This window comes from Schistocerca piceifrons, chromosome 4, assembly GCF_021461385.2.
Source record: "Schistocerca piceifrons isolate TAMUIC-IGC-003096 chromosome 4, iqSchPice1.1, whole genome shotgun sequence".
NCBI lineage: Eukaryota > Metazoa > Arthropoda > Insecta > Orthoptera > Acrididae > Schistocerca > Schistocerca piceifrons.
In genome coordinates this window covers 566,977,383-566,996,185 of record NC_060141.1, presented here as the reverse complement: position 1 = coordinate 566,996,185, position 18,803 = coordinate 566,977,383, and the positions used below count along the sequence as shown (strand labels likewise).

At 47.3% G+C, this 18,803-nt stretch overlaps 1 protein-coding gene across 2 annotated transcripts in view; it reads left to right on the top strand.

Annotated features, from left to right (window-relative positions):
• Positions 1-1,903: 1,903 nt before the first annotated feature.
• LOC124795051 (tRNA-splicing endonuclease subunit Sen34) overlaps positions 1,904-18,803 on the top strand; it is a 64,318-nt gene continuing 47,418 nt past the window's right edge. The window contains exons 1-2 of one of the 2 annotated variants that reach the window (XM_047258841.1): positions 1,904-2,104; positions 17,935-18,173. In XM_047258841.1, coding sequence (XP_047114797.1) covers positions 2,050-2,104; positions 17,935-18,173 — 294 coding nt within the window. In that variant the 5' untranslated portion in view covers positions 1,904-2,049. The remainder of the gene's footprint in view (positions 2,105-17,934; positions 18,174-18,803) is intronic. The other variant, XM_047258840.1, reaches the window with a different exon arrangement.

The following is an 18,803-nucleotide window of genomic DNA, read 5'->3' as shown; positions in this document are numbered from 1 at the left end:
TTTTCTCAGACATGATACAATGTTGTTTTACAATGAAGACGCTGAGGAGATGCCATTACAATACCTTCCTCATACAAGAGACAAGTCTGTAAATAGTTTTACCCAGATATGGTACGGATTCTAAGATTATTTTAATTTCCTGCAACATAGTTCGGTCAGGCAAAATGACACAATAAACAGGGGATGTTGTTTAATAGAAAATACATAGTAAAAAATGTTATAATAAACATGTATGACTCTTCAAGCTTTCCCGGCGGATGTATTGTAAATAGTCTTCACGGGTTTGCCACCAGATCACGTTGTGAAAGTTCCACAATATTTCCTCCGACCAACATTCTGACATCTTCAGGTGGTTCAGCCTTGCTCGTGGCTAGGTATGACTGACGGTAGCCGCACACGGACGCCCCGTTTTTAGAACACGCGCGCGAAAAATGCGCAGCCGCGGAAATCGCGCATGCGCAGTGATTTGCCACATTCAAACTTCCTCTGCCGAAAATCGCAGAGCGGCTCTCCCGCGCGTGGGCTGTTCGCTGCGTTTGTCAACTGCGGCCAGATGTTACTCACGAATGGCCGTGCTAGGCCAGTGATACGACGGGCCTGTTATCGAAGAATCTTGGTTTTCGCGTCGTGATTTAATAGCAGCCAATGCAGGGTTCCAGGCTGTGCTCAGTTGAAATCCCATATCCTTGTTGATGAGATTATCAGCTGTACAGATACGTATTGCTTCCTTAATGACGCAGTCACAGAAAGATGATGCTGGGGATAAAACTTCCGTCTTTTCATAAATCATACGATATCCTGTATTCAGGCAGTGTTCCGCAATTTCCGACTTTTCCGGTTGACAAAGGCGTGTATGACGCTGATGTTCATCGCAGTGTTCTTGTACTATGCGGCATGTCTGACCTATATACGCTGTCCTACACTGACAAGGAGTCTTGTACACACAACATATCCTCAGTCCAAGATCATCCTTAGCCGAACCCAACAGGTTTCTCAGTTTTGCAGATGGCTGAAAAACACACTTAATTCCATATCTTCGGAGGACTCTTCCGATTCTTGACGATATGGCACCAAAATACGGCAAAAAGGCCAAAGTGGTGGGTGTCTTCGTATCTTCATTCTGCTCCACAGACTGAACTCGCCTGGGCCTGAATGCATTACGTATCTGTCTCTCATGATAACCGTTCTGTCGGAACACTGTCTTCAAATGTTGTATTGCACTCGACAGGCTCTCAGGATCAGATACCACATGTGCTCTATGAACTAACGTACGTAATGCACTACCGCATTGTGCAGGGTGATGGCAGCTTGTGGCCTGCAGATATAGATCTGTATGCATTGGCTTGCACAACGTGATCTGACGTCAAACCTGTGAAGACTATTTACAGTAAGCATGTAGTTACAAATAATAAAGACCTTATCATCTGTTTGATAAAATAAAAAAAATGTAATTTGTAGGTATTCGTATATTACGTTTACTCCCATTTCCTTGGAAATTTCTTTCTAATGTTGCTTATTCCGGTACTATTCATATAATGTGCAATTTTAAGGTCATATAATCTGACCATCTACTTATACATACAATTAACTCTGCCTCGTTTGAGTCCATTTTAGTAAACAAACTTTCGATTCGCACGTCAAAAGAGCTATGATTTGAATGACGTGCAGTATCGCGACGCTTGCTATGCTGCAGTAGCGACAATGGAACTAATCGACAACACGTCATAGTTGACCACTTGGTCAATTTTGCATCGCAGTTCTGCACCGCGCAGTTCCGCTGCCGCTTAGTGCGTTGTGTCTTATACGGTTTCGTGAAAACAATATTTTGTTGCGCCGTGCAGCGCTCCTCAGTGCGGCCTCACCTCGAGCGTCTTTCTGGAGTCTAACATCTTTGGGGGTATCTAAGAGATCACTGGAATCAATAAACTGTGAACTGCGAAGTGTGAATAACTTTGACATAGGTGCTGTTTGTTTATCACATTTATTTGCAAACAGACTGATAACGTCAGTATATGTGATCAGTATTACGTTTTGCTGTGACTGAAATTCATGATGATAACGTTAACAGTTAGCGACGGTAAAGCCTTTGTTTGGAATGCTGATGGCAAGTACTATGAACAACATTATTGGAAATACTGTCGTATTTTTATTTCTTCTCTAATACTTTTCATAACTCACAATATTGTCTGAATAACTGATATTTCAGTTACTGGGCTGAATTAAGTAGGAGTCGGTTACTGTGTTGAATTAAATAGTTGTCACAGAGAGAATATTCATCATAGTAATAAATGAAATTGCAAATTTAAGTAATATGTTAGGGAAGGTTAGGTCTGTTTCTTGACTTCATTGAAAGCTGAAAGTAAAAACATATCATACGGCCATAAACCTTATACAGCTGTATTGTTACGCCGCCTTTATTTATAATAGTTACAGAGTAGTAAGCCATTTGATATGTCGTATATTCTTTTGGTTCTGTTTCTGAGATGTTCGCCCCTGGCCCGCTACAGTTCTTTGCTGAGTTTCGGAATTTCATACTGTTAAATGATTGCCTGTCAGTTGCTCATTGTGTCCTAATCCAACGTGTCTTTCACACTTGGATGTAGAATATGGATAGCATTGTTGAAAAAAGGTAAGGTATGGCCATTTATACATTGTGAGACAGCTGTATTATTGCTTATGTTGTGGTGTGTCATTCTAGGTTAATACCTAGTCTGATGTCAAGCTGTGGCTTAGTTACTATGGTTGTAAAAGGCTTCCACACAGCCAATGGGTATTCTCAGTGTTACTGGCCAGAGCATAATATTTGTATACAATACAGTCATACCTTTTCTGCAATAGATGTATGGACTCATATTTTGGCCAACAAATTATCTAACATGTTACCATCAACGACAAAGCTTTCCAAGTTATGTACGTCCTGAATTTCCTTCCCTTTCGCTAGTGCTGACCACAATAATTGTTCAAAGATATGTATGTTATTTCCCAGAATTCAACAATATTTGACAACTTATAAATTTTCAAGTCAGACTTTTTTTCATTTAGGAATCCTGTTCCATGTTGGAGTATTTTAAATTGCTTTAATCAGTCTTATTTGTCATTACATGTACCACATTGTAGTAATGATTCAAGCATTCACAACATATAGTTCAAAGTTAATAATTTATGAATGTAAAACTTCAAATTTGTTGTGCTGAAGTAATGTGGAGAATATATGGAAACCACTATCACCGATCTTGTACAGAACTGCTACTATTGTACAAGTAGCTGTAGAATAATGGGCTGAAATGGCTGGGTCTTGTACACTTGGCTTTTTGTATGTTGTTACTCTGTGATGACAAATGAAAATATAATATTACATCTTAGTCACATCATATAAGTTTTCAAAATAAAGAAAAGCAATCGCACAAACATATAATCACCTATTCAAAGACCTGAGAGTTTGTCACTGCCCTGTTGTAAATTCTTTGATATTGATCTGCAGCACAGTCTGAGGTTTAGATTCATTATTGCTATCATTAAGTCCATATTTAATACACAACATTATGATTTCATTTCAATTATTCTTTGTGACTGGTTTGACCATTTCTAATGTTAGATTATCTGTTTTTTCCCAAATTCACAACATATTAAATAGTTTTCTGTATAAACAACTAAAATCACAAAGTGAATTCATAAATGGGAAATACAGAAGCGTCTGATTCCACCCATCTGCTTTGACCCATAACGTCACAAATATGTCAGAAACGACCATGCACTACGACTCCAATATGGCACCTATGATGTCATTACGTAAACATGACCACAAACACGAAAATACATTGAAAAACCAACACACACACGTTCCACAAAAAACGTAATAAAACTAACGGGACAAGCGTTGGTAAATTGGGGGGTTTTGGGTGTGGTGTGTGTCTAAATTTGTTTATATTTACCCATTTTATGGTTTGACCTGCCACTTTCCAAATTCTACGAAAGTGTGGGCTATATGGGGAAGGACTCCTTACATGGTGCATGAGTTATCCTTAGTGCCCTTAGATTCGATCTCCTGAGCTTCTTGTTATGGCTTTGCACCTCCACTGGCAATTCAACTATTTGGATGAGTACACTTTCTGGGTATGGCATCTTCTGTCGTCGTCTCGTGTCCTCTTTCGCCCCCATGATAGTATTGGATTTCTCTCTGTCCAATATCCAGCACAGTAGCCAGTCCTTTGCGGTGGAACCGTCATGTACCCATTTGGTGGTAGCCCCCTGACAACACAGGGTTCGCACGGCTGATGCCTGATCTGCTAACTCCCCACATATGACAAGGAGTAGATGCCTGTCTTCCTGGAGCATCAGAACTCCTGGCAACGGCTATCATGCCAGATGGCCTTTGCTGTGGCTAGGTGGCACCCCTGATTGAAGAGGGTGGCATCAGGGTGGATGATCCGCAATGAAGCAGACTAAGTCATTTCTTGCTGGTGACTGTACAGCGCCAGCAGTCTAAGAATGGCAAGATCTAGTACAGTGCTGACAGATATGACCCTAAATCGTCTCCCTCCCTTTTTACACCATGGGAGGAATGTAGGGCTACAGAAAGAAGAGAGCCATATTCGCCTCAGTATTTAGTCTGTAGCAGAATGGACGAGGACTCCTTTCTACCTATGAAGCTTCAATTTTTTGTTGAACATCTTGAGAATAATTTTGGGAAAGTGACAGCACTGTCCAAGATGAGAAGCGGTGCAGTCTCGATTCAGATAGCATCCCCAGCCCAATCCCGGGTGTTACTCGCTTGTGACCGGCTGGGTGATGTTCCTGTTTCCGTCACTCCCCATAAAAGCCTCAACGTGGTCCAGGGGATTATTTTTCATTGGAACCTCCTCTTGCAGTCTGACGATGAGCTCCATGCCAATATAGAACGGTGGGGTGTTCATTTCATCCGGTGCATTTACAGGGGACCCAAAGACTACAGGGTTGCTACTGGTGCCTTCATCTTGGCCTTTGAGGGTGATTCATTGCCGGAAAAGGTCAAGGTGATGGTTTACTGCTGTGATTTTAAACCATACGTCCCTCCCCCTGTGCAGTGCTTTTAAGTGCTGGAAATTTGGGCACATGTCTTCCTGCTGCACTTCCAACACCACATGTCGAGACTGCGGACGTCCACTGCATCCAGATACTCCCTGTGCGCCTCCTCCCACTTGTATCAACTGCAGAGACCAGCACTCCCCCTGCTCTACAGACTGCACAGTAATCCAAAAGAAGCAGAAAATCATGGATTACAAGGCCCTGGACTGGTTGACTTACCAAGAGGCAAACGTAAATTTGAACAATTACACCCCACTTGGTTGACGTCCACATACGCTGCAGCACATCACCATCACAAGTACCAGTTGTACCACACTCTGTGCCACGAACAGTGGGGCCTCCAGAATACATCTGCCCCTTGGTGATAGGGGGAAAATCTTCCATTGCTCCCAAAGTACCTACTTCAGGAGCAAGGCCTCCCCAAATTCAGGGGACATCGCTCCCCTCCCTCGAGCCAGAGAAGGAACAGCCTCCTCTGGCCCCTCTTATGTGGAAGGGGTCCCTTGAGACCCTCTCTCCCGAGGTCTCCACTGATGCCACAGTGGACCTTCACCAGTGACTAAAGGAGGCAAAAGCTGCTGGACAAAGAGCTTCAAGGTCTTCCTCCCAGCAAGCCCCTAAAGAGAAGCGAGAGGGCAAGCAAACAAAGAAGTCTGCTAAGAAAAAGGATCCTCTGGTGGCCCTAACAGCACCTCTCCCTACAGATTCTCTGGTACTGCGCGCCGCGGAATTTGAATCCACGCCAGACGTCATGGACGTCTGTAACCTGTGGCGGCGCACGCCTCCTGTCCTGCTTTTAATGTGAGGGCACCACAGTGGAACACGTGGTCCCAGCGGCCAATAGCAGTGCCCCCGATAGTGTACTTAAGCACCTGCCTCTCACTCAGCCAGCCAGTCTAATCTCGCGTACGTCAGTTTATACCTCGCTTCGCACTAGACAGCTTACTTCCTTGTTCTGTATATGAGTGGACGTGTTTGTTTCCTTGTGACTTTGTTGTTCGATCTTGTTGTATTCGTTCTGTCTTCCGTTGGTCGTGTCCGTCCTCTCCCATTGTGTTGTTGTTCGCGAGCCTCTCCGCAGGTCCCGCCGTGCTTTCCATCATTCCTACCCCGCGACCGTCCTGGTCGCAGTTACAACATTTTGGCGACGGGGTAAACGGTGGTCGTTGTTGGTATGGAGGCGAAGTTGGTCTGTCTGCTGGAGCAACAGCAGCAGCAGCTCCAGTTAGACATCTTACAAAAGTCGCTGCAGTTGCTGACGGACAAAGTCGATGCCCGGGACGCGTTACCGCACCAGCTTCAGAGTCCTCAGGTGTCCGATGCTTTCCCGCATCCGCCATCGTTTCCACCCTTTAATGATGCTAAAGAGGACTGGGAAACCTACTTACATTGGCTGAAACAACATTTCACGGCTTTTCAAGTCACGGACGACTCCTTGTAGTGGTCGTTGTTTTTGTCTTGGGCCTCTCCGGACACGTTCTTTCTTCTCCGCAAGTTGGCACCGTTGTCTGATCCTGTGGCTCTCTCTTTCCAGGAGATCTGCCTTTTGCTGACAAACTATTATTCCCAACGCTACTATGTAGTCGCCTCTCGGCTGGAGTTCCACCAGTACCATTAACAGCCTTGTCAATCGTATCGTTCCTGGGTCACGGACTTGCAGGGTCTCAGCTGTTGATGCGATTTTACATGCACCAATCAGCAGTGTAAGGCTTCGTATGCGGACTCCCTGATACAGGATGTGGTGGTTCAGCTGGCTCCCGACCATGAGGTCGGTACTACGGCATTGAAACTCGACAACCCCTCCTTGGAAGAGATTCTTCGCATTGCCCACTCCTTTGAAATTGGTCAAGCAGCTAACGAGCGTCTTACGGTGCGACCGCAGGTGGCAGCGATCACGGCGCCACGGCGGGTTCTGCCCTCACGACGGCGACGTGGCCCAGCCGACAGGGGCCAGCGCCATCGGGACTCCTCGTGTTCCGACATCTCTATGGCGTCAGCACCTTTGGTCACCCCTCGTCGCCGGTCACGCGGCCCGCTTCCATCTTGCCCACAGTGCTTTACTGCCCATTCACGGGCTGATTGTCCCCACCACTGGAAAATGTGCTCGCTGTGTAACAAGGAGGGCCACATCCGTTCGATTTGTCATAGTTGCTCGACTCGATCCAGTCCTGCCCCTCCTGGGCCTCAAGATACCGTCCATGCTCTGCAATCGGTTGTCCCACAGGATGACCCATCAGCACTGAAGCTTTTCCTCACGCTCCCCATTTTCACAGAGGATGTCAGTTTTCAGGTCAACACTGGGGCCAGCGTCTCCCTGATTAATATGGCGACATATACACAACTGGGCTCTCCTGTGTTGTCACCTCCCTCTCGCCGTTTGGTCGCCTATGGAGACAGTTCCATTTCCCTTCGTGGGCAGTTTGTCATCCAGGCGATGTACAAGCGTGTTCCACGGCTCCTTACCCTCTTTGTCGTCGACCATCTGTCGGCTTCGAATATTTTTGGCCTGGATGCGTTTCAACTGTTTGGCTTTTCAATTTCCGGCGGAGTTAAGGATGTTTCCACGGCTGTTCTATTTCAGGACTTGGACGATCTGTGCTCCGCTTTTGCGTCGTTGTTTGCACCGGATCTCGGATGTGCTTACAGCTTTCAGGCGCACATCACCCTACGGCCAGATGCACAGCCTCACTTTTTCTGGGCCCGGCCCCTTCCGGTGGCCTTACGGGCAGCAGTCAAGCAGGAACTTGATCAGCTCCAGGCCGCTGGCATGCTGGAACCTGTAACTTACGGTGCATGGGCGACACCACTGGTGGTCATACGAAAACCCAATGGGTCCCTTCAGCTGTGTGAGGACTTCGACGCTATAGTCAATGCTCAGTCCCTCGTTGACACTTAGACACTTAGCCCATTCCCCGACAGGAAGACCTTCTTGCCAAGCTTGCCAAGGGAGAGTATTTTTCCAAGATCGACCTGGCTGAGGCATATCACCAGTTGCCCTTGGATGCTGAATCTCAGAACATCATCGTTATCAACACGCCTTTCGGATTGTATAAGTACGAGTGCCTTCCCTTTGGTGTCTCTTCCGCGCTGGCCATTTTCCAGCGATTCCTGGAGCAGCTTACTCAGCCTATCCCTGCCTGTGTGAATTATCTGGATGACATCTTGATCACCGGGTGTTCCCGCCAGGAACATTTGCAAAACCTCAGCGCCTTATTTCACGCTCTGCAGTCTGATGGTCTACGCTGTCAGCTGGACAGGTGTTGTTTATTTCAACCGGAAGTGGAATACTTAGGCCACTGGCTTAGCAAAGATGGCATTCGCCCTTCAGGTCGTAATGTCGCGGCCATTGAGGCCCTTCCTCGTCCCAAGGACTTATCGGAACTGCAGGTGTTTTTGGGCAAGGTTACTTATTACTTAAAGTTCTTGTGCCAGGCTGCCTCCGTTGCTCAACCCCTCAATCACTTGCATTGCAAAGGGGTACCTTTTATTAGGACTCCTGCCTGTGACCAGGCTTTTCTCCGTTTAAAGGCGATGCTGAAGTCCGCCCATTGCCTTACTTCCTTCTCTCCAGACTGCCCCTTGGTTGTGGCAGCTGTTGCATCGGCATACGGCATTGGGGCTGTCCTCATGCACCGGGATGCCGATGGCTCCAAACACCCCATCGCTTATGCCTCTAAGACATTGACCCCAGCACAACGGAACTACTCCCAGATTGAAAAGGCGGCGATGGCGATCGTGTTCACCGTCCAGAAATTTCACACCTATCTCTTTGGGGCAAAGTTCACCCTCCTGACGGACCATAAACCCTTGGTTACACTTTTCGGACCCCACTCTCACCTTCCCGAGCGGACGGCTCAATGTCTCCAGCGCAGTGCATTGTTTTTACGTAATTACGCTTACACCATCCGGTATAAGCCCACCATGCTTATACGGACGCTTTGTCACGTCTCCCAGCAGGCCCCGATCCTGCCTTTGACCAACAGGAGGCCCTCTGCTTTCACAATGATTCCGCCCACCGGGATGTGCTGGACAGTCTTCCTCTTATGGCTGCTAACGTGGTCATCCCTCCGGAATTGCGGCTTCGGGTGCTCAGTTTGTTACACCACGGGCACTGGGGTATGTCCCGTATGAAAGTTTTGGCTCGCCGGCATATGTATTGGCCTGGCATCTATGGCGATATTGAGCACCTGGTCTGTGGGTGTACTGTCTGTGCGCGTCACCAGGCAAGCCCCCTCAGTCGTTTGCACCCTGGCCTGTGCCTCGCCGGCCCTGGGATTGCATCCATATCGATTTTGCGGGCCCGTTTTTGGGGTCCATGTGGTTACTCATCGTTGATGCCTACTCCAAATACCCATATGTTGTCCAAATGGCATCCACCACCACGGAGGCTACACTCACGGCCCTGGCCCAGGTTCTCGCCATTGAGATCCTGCCCCACATGTTGGTGTCCGTAATGGTCCCCAATTCACAGCATCGTCCTTCCACGACTTCTGTCAGGCCAACGGTATCAAACATATCCGTAGCCCCCCTTTCCACCCTTCGTCCAAGGGCACGGTGGAGAGGCTTGTCCGCAACACCATTTGAATAAGGTGGTCGACACATCTCCAACCACATTGGCCCTCACCCTGTTTTTGAGCACCTATCGCACTACACCAATTAACGGACGCAGTCCGGCAGAGCTCCTTCATGGGCGACAGCCGCGGACCCTGCTCCATTTCCTGATGCCGTCCTCCTCCCGCCCTCACTCCCGGCCCTCGCAGCAGTATGCCCCTGGCACGGCCGTGTGGGCCCGCGAGTATGGGCGCAAGGTGGGTTGGACACCCACCATGGTCGTCGCAGCCCATGGGTGGTGTGTGACATCGATGCAGACGTCGAAAGGGGTGGAGCGCCGCCATCATAATCAGCTCCGCCCTCGTGCTGCCACAGGACTCGTGCTGCCGCCTCTCTCCCTACCTCCTTCGGGTACGGACGTGGTCCTCGAGTAACCATCCCAGCCCCCAGTTGCCGTCTCCCCATGGGCCTACCGCCGGCCCTCTCCACCTCCGGGTGGATCAGCGGCTCCCTCCTCCCGCCCTGGACTCTGGATTGGCTGTCATGGATACCTCAGGCATCCCTTCCTCCCCACCAATTTCGGTTGATATGCCCAGTTCCTCTTCCCACTGCCGCCCACCTCGGCACCGTCCGGGGCATTTCCGCCCCTACGCGCAAGTTTCAGGGGGGAGGGATCTGGTACTGTGCGCCGCAGAATTTGAATCCGCACCAGAAATCATGGACGTCAAAGACCCATAGAGGTCTCTGCACCATCGCGCTGTAAGTTGTAGTGGGGTGCACCTCCTGGCCCGCATTTAGTGTGAGGGTGCCACAGTGAAACATGTGGTCCCAGCAGCCAATAGCGGCGCCCCCGATAGCATACTTAAGCGCCTGCCTCTCGCTCAGCCAACCAGTCTAATCTCGCGTACGTCAACTTACACCTTGCTTTGTGCTAGACAGCTTACTTCCTTGTTCTGTGTACGAGTGGACGTGTTTGTTTCCTTGTTACTCCGTTGTTCGATCTTGTTGTATTCGTTCTGTCCTGCATTGGTCGTGTCCATCCTCTCCCGTTGTGTTGTTCTTCATGGGCCTCTCCGCGGGTCCCACCGCACTTTCCGTCATTGCTACCCCGCGACCATCCTGGTCACAGTTACAACAGATTCTGCACCTGCGGATGAGGTGGAGATCTCAGCATCCCCTGAGGACCCAGATCTCAATGTTGGCTCATCAGTAGTAGGAATGTATACAAATACTCAATCGGTGGCAACAGTTGACCCTGAAGCATAGCTTGCCCCACTACATGCTTCATGCCTTTCCAGCACACAATAATGTCATCCTCCAGTGGAATGGCTGCGGTTTTTTCCGCCACCTGACAGAGCTACGGCAACTGATAAGCTTTACACCTGCTTTCTGCATTGCTCTCCAGGAAACCTGGTTCCCGGCAATGCGGAGCCCTGCTCTTCGTGGCTATAGGGGATATTACAAGAACTGTAGTGACTACAATAGTGTGTCAGGTGGAGTTTGTGTATATGTTCTGAACTCAGTATGTTGTGAACCTGTGCGTCTTCAAATCCCCCTTGAAGCTCTGGCTGTCAGGGTAAGGATGACACAGGAAATAACTGTCTGCAACATATTATCTTCCTCCAGATGGTGCAGTAGCCCTGAACGCATTGGCTGCACTGATTCATCAACTCCCTGAACCTCTCCTACTTTTGGGAGATTTTAACGCCCATAACCCCTTGTGTGGTGTCACTGTGCTTACTGGCCTAGGTAGAGATGTCAAAACTTTCCTGTCTCATCTTGACCTCTGCCTCTTATATACTGGGGCCCCCACACATTTCAGTGTGGATCATGACACTAACTCGGCCATTGATTTATCCCCCTGCAGCCCAGGACTTCTCCCATCTGTCCATTGGACAGCCCATGATGACTTGTGTGGTAGTGACCATTGGGCTTTAAATAAGGCATACTGGGAAGCTTCCACCTCTGCTGTCACCGTTGAATCTCACCCACATGGTACCATTGATGTGGTAGTTAAGCAGGTCATGAGAACAATAGTGTCTGCTGCAGAAAACATGATCCCTTGTTCTTTAGGGTGCCCCTGGCAAAAGTCAGTACCTTGGTGGTCACCAGAAATCGCTGATGCCATTAAAGAGCGTCAGCGAGCTCTATAGTGACATAAGCGGCACCCTTCCCTAGTGCACCTAATAGCTTTTAAACAGCTCTGTGCCCACGTTTGCCAGCTTATAAAAAGATGGAAACAGGCGCGTTGGGAGAGGTACATCTCGACCATTGGGTGCCAAACGTCACCTTCCCAAGTCTGGTCGGAGATCTGATGTGTTTGTGGGTACCAGATCCCAACAGGTGTTACTGGCATTAACATCAATGGCGTGTTATCTACCAACGCAAACGCAATTGCCAAGCCTCTGCATAAGAGAATTATTCCCCAGCATTTTGCACCCTCAAATGAGGGATGAAAAGGAAAGCCCTGTCACTGAACATCACAGTGAACCCTATAATGCTCCATTTACAGAGTGGGAGCTCTTCAGCATCCTTGCACATTGCCCCGACACAGCTCCTGGGCCAGATCGGATCCACAGTCAAATGATCAAACATCTCTCGTCCGACTACAAGCAACATCTCCTCGCCATTTTCAACCGAATCGGGTGCAATGGTCTCTTTACATCACAATGGCGGGAGAGCACCATCATTCCAGTGCTCAAACTCGGTAAAAACACGCTTGATGTGGATAGCTATTGGCCTATCAGCCTCACCATTGTTCATTGTGACTTGTTAGAATGTATGGTAAGTCAGCAGTTGTGTTGGACCCTGGAGTCATGTGGCCTACTGGCTCCGTGTCAGGGCAGTTCGTGCAAAAAAAAAAAAAAAAAAAAAAAAAAAAAAATATATATATATATATATATATATATATATATATATATATATATATATAACACATTCTATGCAGACGACTTCTGCATTTGGTACTGTTCCTCCAGTACTGGTGTTGCCAAGTGGCACCTACAGGTAGCCATCCACAAGGCGCAGTCATGGACTCTGGCCCACGGCTTCCAGTTTTCAGCTGTGAAGTTGTGCGTCATGCACTTCTGTCGGTGTCATACTGTTCATCTGGAACCAGAACTTACCTTAATGATGACCCACTCATTGTAGTGGAGACATATCAATTTTTAGGACTGGTTTTCGATGCCCAATTGACATGGCATCTTCGTCAGCTGAAACGGAAGTGCTGGCAGCACCTCAATGTCCTCCGCTGCCTGAACAACACCAACTAGAGTGCAGATCCCTCTACACTGCTGCAGCTCTACAGAGCCCTTGTTCAATCCCGCCTTGACTATAGGAGTTTGGTTTATGGTTCGGCGGCGCCCTCAGCGTTGTGTTTACTTGACTCAGTCCACCACTGTGGTATTCAACTGGCAACAGGAGCTTTTAGGATGAGTCTGGTGACCAGTGCCCTGGTGGAGGCTGGAGTCCCTCCATTGAAGGTTACGGTGCACAACTGATCGCCACTTATGTTGCACACATTCATAGTTCTCCTGAGCATCCGAATTACTGTCTCCTTTTCCCATCCATGGCAGTTCATTTCCTGCATCGGAGGCCCAGGTCAGGGCTTAAGATTGCAGTCCGCGTCCTGTCTCTTCTGTTTGAAGTGGAGTCCTTGCCTTACCAACTATACTCGAGGTCCATTCACATACACCTCCATGGTGTACACCTAGGCTGAAGCTTCGCCTCGGCCTTTCACATGGTCCTAAGGATTCAGTTAACCCCGCAGCTCTCTGCTGTCACTTCCTCTCGATTCTTGACTTGTACCAGGACCATGAAGTGGTTTACACTGATGGCTGATGGTGACGTTGACTTCGCATATGTTCATGGAGGACATATTGAACAGCACTCCTTACCAGATGGCTGCAGTGTTTTCACTGCAGAGCTGGTGGCCATTTCTCGCGCTCTTGAGCGCATCCGCTCATGCCCTGGTGAGTCATTTCTTCTCTGTACTCGCTCCTTGAGCAGCCTACAAGCTATCGACCAGTGCTACCCCTGCCATCCTTTGGTAGTGACCATCCAGGAGTCCATCTATGCCCTGGAACGGTCCAGTCATTCCATGGTGTTTGTGTGGACTCCAGGCCACGTCGAAATCCCAGGAAATGAACTGGCCGACAGGCTGACCAAACAGGCTACACGGAAACCGCTTCTGGAGATTGGCATACCTGTAACTCACCCACGATCATCGTTTTGCCACAAGGTTTATCAGCTTTTGGAGACAGGATGGCATAATCTGATTACGCACAACAAACTGCGTGCTCTTAAAGAGACTACGAATGTGTGGAAAACCTCTCACAGGGACTCTGTAGTTCTCTGCCAGCTCCACATTGGCCATAGGTGGCTAACACGTGGCTATCTCCTCCATTGCAAGGATCCATCTTGGTGTCACTGTGGCTCACAAATGACTGTTGTTCACATCTTGCTGGACTGCCCACTTTTAGCCACTCTGCAGCGGACTTTTAACCTTCCCAGCACTCTACCTTCGGTATTGGGTGACAATGCCTCAACAGCAGATTTAGTTTTACACTTTATTTGTGAGGGGATTTTCATTGTACCATCTAAGGGTGGGCATTTTGCCTTGTCTCTGAGGTCACCACCCTCCCTCCATTTTAACTCTGTCGCACTTTCTTTGCATTTGTTTGTTTTGGTGGTCATCTTTTTCCTACATGTGTTGATCTCGCCTTGTCTTTTTGGGGTGGACTTTTGTGTTGCAGTGTGGCTGGCTCATCCTCTTTTATTATTGTGATCAGCCAGCCCAGACCATATGCTCTATGGTTTTAATACCTTCTTCTATTTTTGCGTGTGGTGTATGTTTTCCCCATTTTTTATTCGTTCCAAACATTTTCTTTTTAGGTGTGGTGTTGGGTGTTTTTGTACCTTGAGCCTTTCTTGTGTCAGGAAAAAGGGAATGATGACCCTGTAGTTTGGTCCCTTTATACCCCAAACCAACCAACGAACCTTGTAAGTACATCTGTTTTGAATGATTTTATCTTGTCCTGTTGTTAAACAGCACAGCGGTTTTTGTATTTGTGTTAATGTCTTCCCCACTCCCTTTTGGTATAGGTCCCTAGTGGTGTCTGTGTCAAGTAAACATAATTTATAAACCTCTTATTGTACTTTTTTCTTGTCTGAGTTTGCTCCTCCTATTCAGCATGGTGGCTCGGTGGTAAAGTGCAAGGCAAATCCAGAGGCCTTTGGTTCAACTCAAAGATAGTCCTGGAATTTTTAACTGTGACTTATCACTTCTTTCACCTCTGGCTATGTTTTTAAATGTGAAAAGTGTCAAGTTGCAATGTCATTCAGAATCCATGTTACACAGTAGATCCTTGTATAACAGGCTAAGTGAGTCAGTTCAGAGGTCAGAGAAAGGCGACAACATACCACCTCCAACAGGACCAGGCCTAGTAAAGCACTGTGGTGTTCAAAACAGTCTTCAAATAGTTGACAGCTTTACTCTTTTATATATTTCTACGTCCAATATTACACAGTAAAGAACTGATGCTCTCTCACATCCTCTAAATATTATTGTATCCCTTATATATAGTTCTCTTGGTAATAATGGCAAAGCGTGAACAACCCGTAACTTCAGGCAGGTTACATATATTTATATAGACTTTTCAGTAACATTATTTCCAGTCTGTTGGGAATCACAAAATTTCTTACATGTTTTTTCCCCATTCTCTGCAGTTGTTCCTACTATATTTTGGTTGAGTAAGTACCCAAGTCTTGGCTTGAGATCTCCACATAAAATTATTTAAGGGCTACTGTTGTGTATCAGGCCTATAGACATTTTTGGTCTAGCCTAATTGAGTTTCCTTTTGTGTGATGTGTGGACAGCAATCAGGATTAGTAATTCTTCTTTTAGGGTTGAACTTAATATGTGGACACTGACATAAAGGTAATTATTTACTATCTTTCACCACTTTTTATGTACATATTGTGGCTGCCTTAGTCGTATAAGAGGTAGTAAAATGATAACAAATAGAAAAAAATGCCACCAAGGTTGTTTTGACCACGCTGCAGAAGTTTCATTAGGAACCCTTAACACATCCTCGATACAGTCCTAATCTGTCCCCATGTGATGTCCATCTTTTTGGAGCCCTGAAGAAAGACATTTGCGGCTGTCAGTTTGTTTCGGATGAAGAGCTACACGCTTGGTTACAATCGTGGTTGTGTAGGCGACCACAAACATGTTTCGTGAAGACATGGACTGTCTTGTCTCACAGTTGGATAAATGCATTAAAAGTTACGGTGATTACTTTTGTAATAATAAACAGTTTGCTTACTGTTTTTCTGTAATTCTCATTTTCATTTGACTACCCCTTATACACTCCTGGAAATTGAAATAAGAACACCGTGAATTCATTGTCCCAGGAAGGGGAAACTTTATTGACACATTCCTGGGGTCAGATACATCACATGATCACACTGACAGAACCACAGGCACATAGACACAGGCAACAGAGCATGCACAATGTCGGCACTAGTACAGTGTATATCCACCTTTCGCAGCAATGCAGGCTGCTATTCTCCCATGGAGACGATCGTAGAGATGCTGGATGTAGTCCTGTGGAACGGCTTGCCATGCCATTCATTTCCACCTGGCGCCTCAGTTGGACCAGCGTTCGTGCTGGACGTGCAGACCGCGTGAGTCGACGCTTCATCCAGTCCCAAACATGCTCAATGGGGGACAGATCTGGAGATCTTGCTGGCCAGGGTAGTTGACTTACACCTTCTAGAGCACGTTGGGTGGCACGAGATACATGCGGACGTGCATTGTCCTGTTGGAACAGCAAGTTCCCTTGCCGGTCTAGGAATGGTAGAACGATGGGTTCGATGACGGTTTGGATGTACCGTGCACTATTCAGTGTCCCCTCGACAATCACCAGTGGTGTACGGCCAGTGTAGGAGATCGCTCCCCACACCATGATGCTGGGTGTTGGCCCTGTGTGCCTCGGTCGTATGCAGTCCTGATTGTGGCACTCACCTGCAGGGCGCCAAACACGCATACGGCCATCATTGGCACCAAGGCAGAAGCGACTCTCATCGCTGAAGACGACAGGTCTCCATTCGTCCCTCCATTCACGCCTGTCGCGACACCACTGGAGGCGGGCTGCACGATGTTGGGGCGTGAGCGGAAGACGGCCTAACGGTGTGCGGGACCGTAGCCCAGCTTCATGGAGAAGGTTGCGAATGGTCCTCGCCGATACCCCAGGAGCAACAGTGTCCCTAATTTGCTGGGAAGTGGCGGTGCGGTCCCCTACGGCACTGCGTAGGATCCTACGGTCTTGGCGTGCATCCGTGCGTCGCTGCGGTCCGGTCCCAGGTCGACGGGCACGTGCACCTTCCGCCGACCACTGGCGACAACATCGATGTACTGTGGAGACCTCACGCCCCACGTGTTGAGCAATTCGGCGGTACGTCCACCCGGCCTCCCGCATGCCCACTATACGCCCTCGCTCAAAGTCCATCAACTGCACATACGGTTCACGTCCATGCTGTCGTGGCATGCTACCAGTGTTAAAGACTGCGATGGAGCTCCGTATGCCACGGCAAACTGGCTGACACTGACGGCGGCGGTGCACAAATGCTGCGCAGCTAGCGCCATTCGACGGCCAACACCGCGGTTCCTGGTGTGTCCGCTGTGCCGTGCGTGTGATCATTGCTTGTACAGCCCTCTCGCAGTGTCCGGAGCAAGTATGGTGGGTCTGACACACCGGTGTCAATGTGTTCTTTTTTCCATTTCCAGGAGTGTATTTTGCTGTTCGTCTTGATTTGTTAAATCTCTTACATTCCCTGCAGCTGTGTTAAGGGTTTTGGTACTTTATTTTATTTTTTCTTCATAGCTCTTTTTGCATTCTACATGCACTGTTTCACATTTCTGTGACATTTTAAATAGCCACGATTCCTTGAATGGAGTGCTAATAGCTGGTAAGACCGGTAGGGTGCTGCCAGTTTAATTTCCTGTTGGAAATCTCTATCTAATTAGGAATGGTACAGAATTTTTAGTTTATCAAGTGATAAGTTCATACCACCAACACTTATGTATGAAAAAAGACACTTAGGAATCAGAACATCAGTCCTCTAGCCCCTTATAAGCATTAAAACTGCAAGCACATGTAATTTCTGTAAACAGTAAATTAGTTAGAAAGTCACCTGTATATAATGCCAGGTGGAGTTAACATAATCCAGTAATCCATCTGTTGATGTGGTACCAAATAGAACTATAAAAAGTGTATGTGAGTGTTGATATATACATTGTTATCTAATCATTTACAGATTGGCTGACACTTAGAGAACAACATCGTATTATTGGAAATCTCATAGGGTGCTTGCCACACATGCCACGGCAAGAAACATTTCTCGGTCTGCCTTTGGAACTTTTGCCAGAGGAAGCAACATTACTAGTAGAGAAAAAAATTGCAACTTTAGCTCGCTTCCCATCACTGTCCCGAGCACCTGGCTCTGGAATCCAAAATGAATATGAAAAATACAGGAAAAGAATTTATGAAGAACAGGTAAAAATAATTCAATTCATTATCAGATTTGTGCTGTTTATGCATTTTCCAATATAACTGTAATGTAAAACTTATCTTTTGATCAGGTATAGTTATTAAATGGAAATAGTGAAGAGAGGAATGTTGTAAAATGTTTTATAATGTCAATGCTTAGAGGATTATGTAAACACAGTGGGGAAAGCTAGATTATTTACTTTCCTGACTCCATCTCTACTCCATGTGTACAGCTTAGGCAAATATATTAGCATATGTAAAAATCTAATGCTTTAAATTTTGCGGGCATTAATTATTTTTTGTGGTCAAAGCTGAGCTTCTTTTATCACACGCACACAACACACACTGGTCATACCGGACTCAAGAGTCCATTACCCTAGCAACATATTTTCGCCATCTGTCCCTGTCTTGGGCTATTTCCTTCCATTCACTTTCAATACCTAGGCTCCTCAAATCAGCCTTCACATTGTCCTTCCATCTACGCCTCGGTCTCCCCACAGGACATTTTCCCTCTAAGTGCCCTACCAGTACGCTGCACGCTGCCCTGCCCTCATTCATTCGAGCTACATGACCCACCCATTGCAGCCTACGTGATTTAATAATAATGATTATGTCAGGGCTTGAATATAGTTCGTG